Source organism: Saccopteryx bilineata, chromosome 7, assembly GCF_036850765.1.
Source record: "Saccopteryx bilineata isolate mSacBil1 chromosome 7, mSacBil1_pri_phased_curated, whole genome shotgun sequence".
NCBI lineage: Eukaryota > Metazoa > Chordata > Mammalia > Chiroptera > Emballonuridae > Saccopteryx > Saccopteryx bilineata.
Genome location: NC_089496.1, coordinates 113,083,196 through 113,097,270, shown reverse-complemented (window position 1 = coordinate 113,097,270; position 14,075 = coordinate 113,083,196). Strand labels below are relative to the sequence as shown.

General features: G+C 63.2%; 1 protein-coding gene across 1 annotated transcript; it reads right to left on the bottom strand.

Moving 5' to 3' along the window:
* Positions 1 to 241: 241 nt before the first annotated feature.
* DPYSL4 (dihydropyrimidinase like 4) lies at positions 242 to 13,873 on the bottom strand. Its single transcript, XM_066238678.1, has 14 exons — positions 13,782 to 13,873; positions 10,789 to 10,877; positions 10,009 to 10,193; positions 8,095 to 8,259; positions 7,264 to 7,325; positions 7,063 to 7,143; positions 6,152 to 6,220; positions 5,656 to 5,776; positions 4,779 to 4,935; positions 4,299 to 4,440; positions 3,460 to 3,630; positions 2,878 to 3,057; positions 1,330 to 1,495; positions 242 to 989 (listed from the first exon to the last, which is right to left on the bottom strand). Exons 1-14 carry the CDS (start codon positions 13,818 to 13,820, stop codon positions 898 to 900), a joined length of 1,719 nt encoding a protein of 572 aa, XP_066094775.1. The 5' UTR covers positions 13,821 to 13,873; the 3' UTR covers positions 242 to 897.
* Between the last annotated feature and the right edge of the window lie 202 nt (positions 13,874 to 14,075).

Genomic DNA, 14,075 nt, shown 5'->3' with positions numbered 1-14,075 from the left:
CGCCCCCTTCCCTGAGGGGGTCCCTCCCCACCACTCAGAGCAATGCTGTCCCTGTGTGTGGTCCCCAGGCTGGGCTTCACAGACAGCACAATGCCAGGCAAAGGGCCAGCAGGGGGGCCCGGGTGTCTGACGCATTACCCACTCGTGCGGATGTGGTACAGGGGGCAGAGAAGTCAGAGTAGCTTCCAACCTAGCCGCCTTTAATTGGCCCAGCACCCCTCAGCCCGGCGGCAGAGCTGCGGTGCCATGCAGAGTCCTGGCCACCGTACGGTCGTCACCGCACAAAACCGACGCTCTAACACACTACCGGGACACACGGTTAGCGACAGAAGGAGAGCATCCTAGCTAACGGTCCTAGCGTTGCCCTAGAGACAGGCAACTACTACGAAGGTGAAGCTCTGGTCCTCGGAGAAGCTCACACACACGGCGGCCGAACCGCGCCGCTCCGTTCGCGGGTCCCTGGAGTCACGGCAGTCCTGGCGGGGCTCAGCTCCGCGGGGCCGCTCCCTGTGCTCAGGCGGGCTGGGCGGGGGGGGGGGGGACAGGCTGCAGCTCCCCAGGGAGGCAGGTGGCACAGCCGGGGCTTTGAGGGGCAGTGGTCAACACAGGGACGGGGGGGGGGGCAAACCCCAGTCCCTCCACTCATGTGTGTTGTGCCCTGGCGGGGGGCACCTAGCACCTGAGCTGGGCAACCTGAGCTGCCCTTGGCAGTGGCTCTCCCCAGATTCAGCCCTCATAACGGGACCCGGAACCCCCAAAAGGAGAGTTTATGGGGAGGGGAAGGGGAGGCCAAGCACCTGTCAAAGTCAGTTCAGCGAAGGGGAAGCTGACAGGGTGAGCGGGTCCCCACGCGGCGGCCGCCAGACAGGGCAACCGCTCACACCCTAAGCCCGAGGTCTAGGACAGCGAGGTGATGTTGGAACGTCCACCAGGGGGCGCCATGATCTTCTGGGCTGTGCGTCGGGCAATGTGGTCGTCTGCCTGAGACCCTGCAGAAAGGGCGGCGGGCGTCCGGGGTGAGGAGAGGTTGCAGACCCCCCACATCCAAAGGCCGGAGTTGCAGAGCCCCACCCCCACTGCGGGTCTGTGACGCTCCCTGGCTGGCCGCGGCGGGCAGATGGAGGCCTTGGATGTGCAAGACAGGAAAGCCAGCATCTCGTAGGCAGGGGACTTGGGTCCCACAGACGCTGGGCATCCCGTGCTAACCCTGGACTCAGAGTGACAGTCCCAGGGCAGGTCCTGGGCAGGAAGGAGCTTCCTTGTGGGCCTCACACCCCCGGGCCCCTTGCAGGGCAATGGGCCTCACCCACAGGCACAGGCTCAACTCACCAGACAGGCTGAATCCCGACTGGTGCAGGTTCCGCACGGGCGGCACGGAGATCTTCCCTGGGCAGGAGGCGCGGGCCTGGGCACCGCCCCCGGGCTTGGCGGGCACCATCACCTCGTGGACCGGCCCATCATAGAGTCCTCGGGGCACCCCGTGGATCTCTGCCAGCTGTGGTCGAGGGAGCGGGCATGACACACACTTCTCCCTGCCTCCCACCCACACACACGTGTGCACACACACCTCTCCCTCACCCCCACCCCCGGAGGCCAGAGGCCACTCTCCTGAGCTGCAGGAGTTCGGCTCAGACAGGGCAGCCCCGTGGAGGAGGCTGCTGTTGGAAACCAGCCCCGACATAGGCTCTGCCTCCTCAGTGCCCACCGTCCTGTGGCACCAGCACAGCCCCCTCTCCGGCCCATCAGAAGCCCTGGCGGAGGCTGTGGGTCCCCCAAACTCAGAGGCATTTCCCCATCGCCACCATGATGAACGAGTGGCCCACGGAGTGAAACAAACCCCCCAGATGGGCTTGTGTTTTGGATGGCAGCCCCCCCGGGGTGTGAGGGTTAGACCCCTGACTGCACAGCCGGGTCCCAGGCTGGGGCACCTCCAAACAGATCCTGCCCTGGGGCCGGGGGGGAGAGTCCAGGCAGAGTCACAGAGCCAGAGACAGCCACCGCGGGGTGGCAGATCACAGGAACACGGGCCTGAGTCCAGCCCCCAGCCCATTGTCCCAGGTGCACGACAGGGATGTCACCTCAGATGTCACCCCTCTGTGCCTGGCTGTCTATGAGGCTGGGTCTGCGATCTCACAGACTGTGGCCCAGACCTGTGCACTGCTCGGGGACGCAAGCCCTGTGGTCTGGATGCTGCCTCTTGGACCCGCTCAGACCCTGAGGGAGGATGGGCAGCGCTCTGGTCGGCAGGTTCCAGGAGCAGCTACGGTGCCCCAACAGCCTGAGTCAGAGCCATCCCCGTGCCCTGCCCCAAGGGACGGCCCCCCAGAAGCTTGCTCTCGGTTCAGACAACATCCTTCCAATGTGCATGTGTGTCTATGCATGTGTGCGAATGCATGTGTGTGCCTGTATGTGCACGTGTGTGCATGTATGTGCATGCATGCGTGTTCAGGAGCCTGCCACGCCTGCAGCAGGGGCCATGGCCAACACCTGGCGCACCCATCAGATGCAGGGTTGTGGGAAGACAAAGTAAAGACAAGGGAGAGAGCCCATGACGCCCATGTTCCCAGGGGCCGTTGCGGAAATGTCACACCTGCTCATGGATGATCCTGCACAGCTGTTCGGGGAGACACTCTAGGGGGAGCCCTGGGGGTGGGTCCCTGCTTTGGAGTCAACAGTGTGGTGTCTTCACGTGACCACTTCCCTCTCGCCGGGCTTTGCGCAGCAATGGTGGGTCACTCAGGAAATAAACTCTTGCAGAGCCACCCCAGGACCACACCCCTTCCTGACGGCGGTGGCAGGGCGGGTGACCAGGAGCAGGAACCTCCGGAACACGTGGAAAGCCCGAGAGCCCGCACTCGCCCGCTGGCTCCGGCTTACCCTGCTGCGTGCCTTGATCCTCTTGTACACAAAGTCTGGGAACGTCTTCCGAGGGATGAAACGGCCAGTCCCCGGCGTAACAGACAGGTGCCCGTCCTCCAGCACCACCCTGCCCTGACTGATCACCACCGCGGGGGCTCCTCGGCACTCGACACCCTCAAAAATGTTGTACTCCACATTCTGGGGAGACAGGGCCGAGGGTCCCACACGGCCCCTGAGACATCCCCAGGGCTGCCAGCATCCCCGGGGGCCCTGTGTGTGCCCACGCCAGACCTCTGATGGGACCTGGTCAACTCGGCCAGGCAGAGCCAGCAGGACCTGGCTGCCACCTCCCACACTTGTCCCTGAGGCTCGTTTCAAAGGACAAAGGGCACACTGTGGAGCTTGCACTAGGTAGGTAGCTTGCTGTCACCACGAGCAGGCAGGTGACACTCAGACGCGATGTCTAGACAGACGTCCTGGCCACACGTCCCCACTGAGATGAGCGAAGCTGCCCCTGAGAGCTGTCCCCAGAGCCTCCGGGGAAGACTACCAGGCCCCCACCCCACCTGGACCCTCTCTCGGGGACCCGACTTCTCTCACCAGGTTGTGGCTCTTGGCAGAGATGATCTTGGTGGCTTTGGGGTTCCATATGACCAGGTCAGCGTCAGAGCCCACAGCCACTCGCCCCTTCCGTGGGTAAAAGTTGAAAATTTTGGCTGCGTTCGTACTGGTCACAGCCACAAACTCGTTCTCGTCCATTTTCCCTGAGGCCTGGGGAGAAAAGAAGATGAGCTGAGGAGTCTCTTCGTGGGGACCACAGCCTGCCCCCAACCCCGAGCAGCGAGCAGCATCGGCCCGCATTTCCAGGGCACGCAAATCGACGGGCCGTCGTAGCCAGCCAGCGGGCTCACCCTTCCTGCGCCCAAAGCCCCGTCTCTGTGGCCCACTTTGTGGCTAGATAAATGGAGAAGCTTCCACAATGTCTGTGTCCCCTGAGGGGTGTGACTGTCTTCCTTGGTGGCCAGGAGGCCTGGGGCGCAGGGCAGGGAGAAAAGCCAGGGCCTGAGCCTCGGCCCAGGGAAAGCTGGAGTTGGAGGTGCGGGGGACAGAGGGTACTGCACAGGGCTTTTGTAGGGAGGTGGCCTGCAGAGGCCACTAGCCCTGCAGAGCATAATGCCATTGGGAAGGGGTCCTACTGGCCCTCTGCCATCTGCACAGATGTGACCTGAGAACTAGGGGGAGGGCCTGGCTGCCCCGTGGCTGAAGGGTCTCCTCGGGGGACCCCGGATGCAGGGCTGGAGGCTGACACCCTGGGGGCCACCGCCCGACCGTTCCACACGGCGCACTTCCTGGTCAACCGCTTCCCGCTGCAATGAACCAGCAGATGCTGAGGCAGCTGGATCCGGCCGGGTAGGTGGTGCCCAGGCCTTCGGACTCACCACACACTTCTCCCAGACCACAGACATGCGCTCCTCCACACCGTTGGTGCCCTCCGGGATGAGGGTAAAGTTGTCTTTGCCGACGGCCTTCTGGGCAGTGGTGAAGGTGCAGTGGGCACTGCCGGTCACCTGGAGGTCTCCACTGAGAACAAGCAGATCGGGGAAGCCCAGGGGGACTGGGCCTTCCTGAGCCGGCCAAGGCCACTCGGCTTCACCCCCACCCAGGCCAGCACAGCCCCAGGGCCAGAGGTTGTCTGTGAAGGCAGAGGTGGGCAGAGGCGGGCAGAGGCGGGCAGAGGCGGGCAGAGGTGGGCAGAGGCGGGTCCTCAGGGTGGGTGTGGGGCAGGAGATCAAGGTGGACTTCTCACGGGAGATGTGACCCGGGGCTTGTGCGGGAGAGGCCGAGAGCTGCCCGCACACCACGGTCGTGCCAGGCGTGGGGCACGCAGGCCACCAGGGGCCACCTGAGTGGCTCCTTACCTGGACAGCAGGGAGGTGAGATGGTCGGCCGTGGTGAGGTCCGGGCTGATGGGGGGCGACGTGACGAAGGCTGCTGCCTTCGCCCAGTTCTTGCTCCAGTAGTGCGAGCCGTCGGTACCCAGGCTGGCGGTGAGGGGCTCCCCGAACACGACCACCCCTGCAGCGAGGCCGTGAGCAGCACCGTGGCCTGCATGCCCCCAGACCCATGCTGGGCGGGGGCCTGGGCTCTGCACTCTGCCCCTCAGTCTCCTGAATCTGCAGAGCCTGTCGCCTCCTCTGAGGCACCTGGCACCCGGGTGGGTGGTTCCTCTCCATGCCCGCACCCTCCCACCCTGCTGGAGGGCAGGCCTGCCAGGCAGACCCTGGGCCACAGGCTGGAGTGACTCCCGCTCCACGCCCGGCCGCCCCTGCCTGTCTGCATGGACCCACCTCCAGCTGCACGGTGCTCTGTGGGCAGAGAGCACTCGCTCTGGGACATGCATCCCAGCTCCGGAGGTGCCCAGCGAGCAGTTGTGTGGGGCTCTGGGAGGGGTCAGCGGGGCAGGCCCCCTCCCTGCCCCCACAGCACAGTCCTGCCACTCACTTCGGGCCTACAGGCCCCCCTCTTTGCTTCAAGCCCCCCCAGCAGCTGCTGCTCCAACAAGACAGGAGATGTTTCCCCCCAAACACTCAGAGACTGGCACCTGCCTCTCCCGCGGGCACCACATGGTCACTCCTTGATGAGGAGGCCAGGCTGGGAACCAGCTGCTTCTCAGTCGGGCCTGCCTTGCTCTGAGCCTCAGGAAGCCGGCCGAGCTCCTGGGAGGGTGTGCACATGACCCCAGACCCTCCCAGACACCCCCCCCCCCCCGAATCGAGGTCCAGACCCGGCACTCACCCTTGCGCTTGGCTTGGGCGATCACGTCAGCCGCGCCCTTGCTCATGACCTTGGTGATGTACAGGGGGCAGTTGGCCTGCTTGGCGATGGTGACCGCACGGTACACAGCCTCCGCCTCCACCTGTGGACAGGGATGCTCAGGCTGTGTGAGAGCCCTAAGCCCTCCTGACCGGGCTGGGCAGGACACGCCCATGATCATGCACGGATCCTGGGCCCAGAGGGGGCACCCCTGGTGAGTGAGGAGCCAGCCTGGGGCTCAGTGCCCAGGATCGGGGCTGTCTCCTGTAGTTTCCAGGGCCTGACCACACCACCTTCTCAGCCTTGAGGACCAGACTTAGGGTGAGCAGTGGCCACAGGGGACATGTGCCTGAGGGGCAGGGGATGGGTGAGGGTGGAGTGACCACAGCCTTGCCCAAATAGCCAGGACCCACCCCCAGAGGAAGGTGCATCTGGGCTGAAGTCAGTGTGGGGTGCCCTCCGTGGCCACAGCACCTACCTCCTCGGGGTGGCTGAGCACGTGGCCCTCGGGGCCGGTGATGCCCAGGTCCAGCAACCGCTTCTGTTCCTAAGGAAACCACACAGTGCCACGTCCAGCTGGGTGCGGCATAGCTTGGGAGCCTCGGCCAGGCCTCAGGTCACCCACCCAGGGGGCTCTGCTCTGCACACTCAGCCCGAGCCCCCCAGAACCACCCACCAGAGAGCTCAGAGCAGGAGAGGAGTGACCACGGAGCCCTGAACTACAGGCGAGGGCACGGGGCTTGCAGAGAACAGGGGACTCGCCCACGGTCACAAGGTCCTGACGATGGGCTGAGCTGACCCCACGGGCTTGCCTGCCACCCTGGGCGTGCATTGGGCTCTGCAGACCTCCCCCCACGCCCAGGAGGAGCCTGCTGACCCTCTAAGGCGCTCTGAGTACCTGCACCTGGGGGCACTTAAGTGGAGGGGACCCCAAAGGCGTGAGGGAAAAATGCCAAGTGCGGGACCCAGAGGTGGTGGGCGCCCACCTCACTGCCCCTGGGTCTGAGCGGGAAACGGTGGGCTCGGCGCCCCCATGGGGTGTGGCTGAAGGGCAGGCATTGACCCCACACATGTGCTCGCTGGGCAGAAGGGACAGGGAGCCAGCACCCAGAGGGGCCTCCATCCCAGGGGCTGGGATGGAGCCCAGTCTCAGTCACCCTCCCACGGAGCAACACTGTGGGGGACTTTGGATAAGTGTGATGACCATGGGAGAATCTGTTATGGCCAAACACCCCCAGGGCTCACCGAACACCCTGCTAATTGACCACCGACTCTGGGCAAATTACTCACACTATTCCCTCCCTCAGGGTTTGTGGGATGATGTGCTCACATCCTGGTGTCTGGGGGTCAACCTTCCCCTCCCCCCAGCCCAGGCAGCCCTGCCCGCACCTCCTCCACGATGTCTCCGTTCTCTGCGTGCACTTGGGCCAGGGCCCCCAGGTCCCGGATGATGCTGAAGATCTCGTACATCTGGGAAGAGAGGCACAGGGGCTGTGGGTGTGGGGCTGCGTCCCTCCCGACAGCAGCCTGAGAGGCGCCTGCCGCCTCCTCCCCTGGGCACCATCCCCTCCTCTGGACACCGGCCCTCACCTGGCTGTCAGTGCACTGACACCTGTCCTTGTACGTCATGAAGACCAGGAAGGAGTTCACACCTGGAGGAGAGGCAGGAGAGGGTCATTTGTTTGGTTGTTGGGGGCGGAGTGATATCTGGGAGCCTCTGACCCCCCCGTCCCCAGAGGGGTCAGCGTGGGGTGGCCCTCTCCCCATCGGGCACCCATCCCACATACACTCGCCGACAAGCAGTGGTGGAGGACGGAGTCCGCCCAGACCCACCTTACCTGCTCCTCACACCCTTGGATGAGGGACCAATGGTTTTCCCAGCTGCAAGCACAGGTGCGACCCCTCACAAATCCCCCTCTGGGCCCCCCACCCCTCTCTAACTTCATCTAACTTTTGTCCAATCCACTGTGAGACCCTCCTGTGGTTTTAGCTTCAGGACTTTCGATAAAAGAGCTTTAACCCTGGACAACAGACTGGCCCATCAGCACCAGCGGCGAGAGCTCACTGAGGGCGCTGATGCCTTCTCCTTCTAGAAGGATCTTCATGGGCCTGGAAAATGCATGTTGATTTTCCCTCCACTCACGACCAAGAGACAAGGGAACTGCGGTGTCAGCTGTGACCACCACAACGAGGACCGTTATAGGATGTGTCCTGCTGACACGAGAAGCGGGGGACCAACCCCGTGGTCTGGGTCCTCTGGACGTGGAACAGACCCTTGAGGACTTGTCCAACTTTCCCCAAGCCCTGGCCCCCTTCCCTGGGGTCAGATGGATGACAGTCCAGCACGGCGGGGCCCGGAGGGGGGGCCGGCCTGGCTGTCCCCCTCCCCGGGACACCCCCCGCCCTCCCAGGGCCGCTCACCCTTGTCCTTGACCAGGGCCTCCAGCTCCTCCCTGATGCTCTCGTGCCAGCGGGGGACGTCCACATGCAGGGAGTAGTCGCAGCAGGCCCCGCAGTCCGCCTGCTCCCGCCACTGCTCGTAGGCTGCCAGCAGGCTCACACCCACGTCGGGGAACACGTGGTCCACTGTGGGGGCAGTGCCATCAGCCGTGCCCCCGGCCGGTCACTGGGAATGACCTCAGCTTCCGAGGAGGTCATGTTCCCAGGAGACCACCAACAGAGGGGAGGCTGACCCTGCTGTAAACCTGCCCATTGGTTCTGTCCAGAGAGGCATCGGCCCCGCCCTGGTCAGAGGCAAAGTCTGGGTTTGGCCCACCTGGCTCCCCGATGCACACACCACAGCCCAAGAGCGTGAGTGGCAGCCACAGGCCTAAACCTCCAACCCAGGTGCACCTGCAGGTCGTGCAGGAGGGTGCTGCTGTCCGTGGTGCTAGACCTGGAGGCCTGCCCAGAACCGCTGGCTTCCCTGGGCCTTGCCGACTGCACACACCATAATCAGTGCCACCCATCCCCTGGGCAACATGAGTGTGCACGTGGCCACTGCACTGTCGTCCCCCCCCACGCCAACCTCACATCCAAGGTCCAAACCCTGCTCGCAGCCTCCCCTGGGTGAGGGAAAGAGCTCGGAGTGCGGGTGGCCAACAGGAAGCACGCCCACCCCAGGGGTACTGGGGGCTGCTGAGCCTCCTCCAGTGTTCCCCTCACGGGGCCCCTGTGGACCCTGTGGCTGTGGGTGCCTGGCCCTCCTGCAGGCCGCTCACAGCTCCAGACTGGGCTGGCAGGTGGAGGAAGCAGATGGCACGGCAGAAGCCAGCCCGTGCCTGCAGTGTCTCCTTGTCCTCACGGCCACACCTCACAGCTTGTCTGATGCCCAGCACTGGCATGACCAGGTGACATCACCCACAAAGGTGTCCTGGCCGTCTAGGGCCACAGCGACTGGCGTGGGCAATGGCCTGAAATGACGTCTTCTGAGTCAAAGCATTGTGGGATTTTTCACTTCATGGCTGAGTACATCAGACCAAGCCATGATTTTGACAATGGCTGTAGGTCTGTCACTTGCGAAGGAGCCCACAGGCCTCAGCGCGGTCTTGCTCGGTGGCAGCAGTCACTGAGTAGTCCCCGAGCCAGGTACAGGCACCAGGCACCCCCATGCACAAGCTTGTTTCCTCCTCCTGGTGAGGAGAGCACGGCTTGTAAAAGCTGCTGTTCTGAGATCTGTGCTTGGCATTCGAGGCCACACAAGGAGGGCTGGGCCTGGTGTCTGCCCCGGCTCCTCAGCTCACTGCACAAGCTGTCACACAGGGCTTCTCCTCCAAACTCAGGGTTTTACAAGGACAGCACGTGGGCTGAAATCTGTCAGGACGGTGCCCACGCCTGGCCCAGAACCAGCTTAAAAGAACAGTAACTCTGCGGGTTGTTGACAGGACAAGAGTACGTTTTTGTCATCCTTTCTCTAAAAACACAGAGTTAACCCTTTCTGACATGGGCAGGAACTCGCTGCCACCCAACCTTCCAAGGTGCGAGGTTCAGGGGCAGATGCGTCTGACATTTCAGGTGACACAACCCCTCGCTTGTCCACAGCATCTGGGTTTTCCGAACCTGGTCCCCGGCCAGCTGCTGGCTTCCCAGGAAGTAATAGCTAACTGGGCCCACGTCCAGTTTCTCCCACGGAATCCCAGGAGCATCCCAGAGCCGGCCGCGGCAGGACGCTCCGCATGAGAAACAGGCGTGGCAAGGGAAGGCACTCCAGGGCTTTCCCGAGGGAAACGGGAGAATGAGGAACAACCCTACCATGCAAAATGCTTCCTGCCGCACACACGCCTGGCCAGAGCACTGAGGTGGGGGACGGACACTGCCCGACCTGAGGACACTCACGTATCATAGTGGTCCCGCCCGCGAGGGCAGCCTTGGTGCCCTGGCAGAAGTCGTCGGCCGGGGTCATGCCCAGGACAGGCATCTGCAGCCTCGTGTGGACGTCAACTCCTCCCGGAAGGACCATCAGGCCATGGGCATCGATGGTTCTGATACCTCCAGGGACGATGAGGCTCTCTCCAATTTGTCTGAAAGCAACAAAGAGAGATGTCGCTGGTCAGCAAGAGCCCAGGTCAGAAAGTAAACTCCCCGGCAAGGCTGTGCATCTGGGAGGTGTGCATTTGGGCTCCTGTCCTCAAAGAAGACGGCCACACGGCCAACGCTTGACTGGACTCTAGGAGGCTGTCAGGGAGCCAGACACCCTGTGAAGTGGCTCAAGAGGGCCGATGTGGAGGCTCTAGCCTGGCGCACGGCCCTTGTGGGCCCCACTGAGGTGTCCACTGGCCCTTCACTGACCAGCGGCTGCAGATGCTGGACATGGACAAGCAGAGAAGCTGTCAGCGGTGGTCAGTAAGCTTTCATTCCGCACCTGCTATGAGCCCAAATCAGACTGAGGCTGTGATGTTCAGAGAAATGTGGATGCCACTGTCCTGTTTTCTGAGAGCTCACGATACCTGGCGAGATGCCGTCGCTCAAGTTCTGGGCTAGGGCTGCTCACAGGGAATGAGTTCTCCGAGAGGAGAAAGCACGGACACGGTTTTCACAAGATGAGCATCCGAGCAAGGTGCAGCCAGGGTGGCACACTACGACCTGGGGGAGGGGTTGCTTTTGGCAGGAACTTACTTGATCAAACCGTCTTCCACGTACAGGTCCGCGTAGAAGGACTGGTCATCGTTCACGACCTTCCCACCTTTGATCAGAAGGCGGTCACTCTATTGCAAACAAACAAAACATACGGATAAGCTTTCTTCAAACTGACTTACTCAACAACATCTTTGGTACAACGTCTCACTCTGGATTTACGAATGAAACACGTTCGGACACAATCTGCACACGTTTAAGACTTCCCATCGGAGAGGGTGGGACAGAGGCAGCTGCGGACAGAAGCAGCCCCCACTGTGATCCCTGCCACCTCCTACTCTACAGGGTCCCCCCACAGGCCCCCCATTGCTGACCAGCCTCCCCCTTCCCATCCCCCCACTGGTCAGCAGTCTGTCTTCCCCTCAAAGGTACAAGGATGAACAGGGGAACTGACTTTTCACTTTGCCAAGAAAAAGCCCACATTGGTGCGAGTGTGCGAGGAAACAGGCTATGTTTTCATCTTCAAGTTCAACATCTTACTTAACACACTCAGAGCAGGCAGAAGTGAGCAAAGTCCCACCATGTCGGCGCTGGCCTGGAAGGTCTGCCCTCCTCTTCCCATCCCAGCCCTCCCCCTCACCCACACTACTTCCTCAGAGAAATCGCATACAAGCTCAACAGAGTGTGACAAACACAAGAGGACAAAGAGGGTGACATGATGGATGATGGGGGAGAAGCCGTGGCTTCAGGGAAGGAGAAGGACCTGCCTGAGGGGCTGGTGCCAGAGGCCACACAGCCAGCGCAAAGGCCCTGAGGCAGGACAGAGCTTGAGTTATAATATAAAACACAAGAGAAAACTGGGGGCTGGAGACTCCTGAGGGGAAGGATGAGAGGCCCAGGAACCAGCAGGTGAGACCCCTGGGTTGCCAGTGGGGGGACTTCAGCAGGGTTTAAGCCTAGTCTGACATGTTTTTGAAAGAGCACGTTGGCTCTGCACAGAACGTATAGCATGGTGATTAAGGATGGAAACAGGACCACCACTTGGGTGCTTTCTGAGGTTGTCTGGGTGAGAGGAGGGGACTTGCCCAGGATTACGGGGCTGATGAGAGATGGACCCCAGAGAGGCTCCAGATGGAAAGGTTATGGGGGTGAAGGGCCAGGAAGGCAATGAATTGACCACAGGTGCTGGTGCTGGCTAGAGGCACCCCAAGAGGGTGAACAAAGCGTCAAGCAGCCAGCTCTCTGGGGATTCACCCACAGCACGGAGCTGTGGCACTGGGTGGTGGCTGACCCAGTGCTGGGCAGCTATCAACCCTTCTGAGCACCTCTACAAACGTTGGGAGGAAGTGGGGTGTGTGTGATGCATCGGGGTGATGGTTTGATCTCGGGAAGGATGATGGACAGAGCAGGAGAGGTCTAGGCCTGCAGCTTCCCTCAAGGCTCCCTAAGACTCACGGTGGGGGGGGGCACACTTCCTGGGACTTCTGACCAGTGCCCACCCACAGGCCAGGCCAGGGCTCCAGTCAAGGTGGCTGGCACCTTGTGCACCATGAGCCCAATGCCAAGAGATCCAACACGCGGTGCAGTCAGTAAGCACTCTAGAGTCCGTGGAAATGGTGAATAATTCATTACTTATGAGCCTTATTGTGTTGTTTTCTGTTCTTGCTGACACCAAAGTGCTTGCTCTGAATTCTCAGGACCTCACGGAGTGATGGTAAATCCACCACCCTCCTCTCCGGAAGGGCAGCCAACCTACCCCAGCCAAAGCCGCCCCCACCCCACGCAGCCTGGAGCTAAGAATAAGATCACATTTTATATTGGCTGAAAAACATCAAAAAGTATTTCATGCCTTGTACGAGTGATAGGAAGAGACTTGTGCTCCAGGCCCCTTGCTCGCCCCCCCTCTGCCCCCCCCCCCCCCCCCAGTTTTCAGGAATGTGGACTCAGGCTCTGGGAACCTTCCAGGGTTTGCAACAGAGAGGGAAATGCACTGGGACTGGAGCGAGGCTCGGGGTGCGGATGGAAGTTCCCCTAAACTAGTGCCTCACTCAGCCCTGGGAAGGGATCTTCTCAGCCCTCAGCCCTCCCCACCCTCCTCCGCCTTCCCCAGCCAGCTGCTGGCGGGCATCTTGCAGCAGGAGGACCCCGTCCTGCGCGGACGAGAGGGACCCCTTTCTCCTCCGATATCTCAGTCAGTGAGCCGGCGACCCCGCAGATCCCACGGTCCTCCCACCGAGGCCCAGTCCAGAGTCAGGTCGGAAACCCCGCGGCCCCCGCCACTGTCCCGCTGGCGCCGAGGCGCGCGCCCGCCTCCCTCCCTCCCTCCCTCCCTCCGCGGGCTCCAGGTGCCGGGAGAGGCGGCTTTGTCTCCGGGCAGCGAGGGCTGGACGTTCTGACCTCCGGCGCCAGTGCCTGTGGCAGCTAGGGGGTCTCTTTCCCCTGCGGGTTAGGGGCGCCCTCTGGGTAAAGAGCGAGCTCGCTTCCCCCGGGGTCTCCGAACCCCGGGTCCCTGGAAAGGCTCGACCCGCGAGGGGCTCCGGCCTGAGCGACCAGCGGAATCGCTTTGTCTGGGAGCAAGAGCGCCCGGCGCGGCGGCGCGGCCCGGAGGGCGGGCTGCTCAGGGAGCAGCCTCTCCGCGCCCCGAAGCCGGGCCGGCGGTGCCAACAAAGGGCCGCGCTCACCCGCCGACCCCGAGGCGCAGTCCGAGACCGGCTTTGCCGCCTCGTCGCCCGGCCACCGCGGGCAGAAGCCTTGGAGAGCAGGACCCGGCCCCCTCGCCCTCCCCAGGCTCACAGGAGCCCCGGGAAGCCGGCAAGGCCCGGGACCTGTGCTCTCCGTTCCGTCACGGGGTCGCGGAGGCCCCCGGCGGCGCAGAAAGGGCCGGAGCCCGGGCAGGGGCTTGCGCGGGGCCTGGGCCTGGAGCGCAGGAGCCCTGGCGCGGAGCGGGAAGGTCCACAGCGGGGCTCGGAGCGCAAGCCCCGCCCGGGCGGGGGGCAGAGGGCGCAGGAGGGAGTGGGCCCGGGAGCGGGGCTCACCGTGATCCGGGGGATGCTCTTCTTGCCTTGGAAGGACATTCTCCTCCGCGGGCGGGTTTGGCTCGAGGGGGCCGGGAGGGGGCCGCGCGAGAAGGGCGGGGGGACGCTCGGAGCCCGTGGTGGACGTCGGGGCGCGGGTGTCTAAGTCAGAGCGCGCGGGGACGTGCGGCTCGCGTTCCCGGCCCCGCCCCCGGCCAGGCCCCGCCCCCGGCCCGCGGCTGCTCTTTGCTTTCGAGCCCCGCCCCTGCCGAGCTCAGGTCCCTCCCTCCTGCCCCCAAGTCCCCTGCCCCAGGC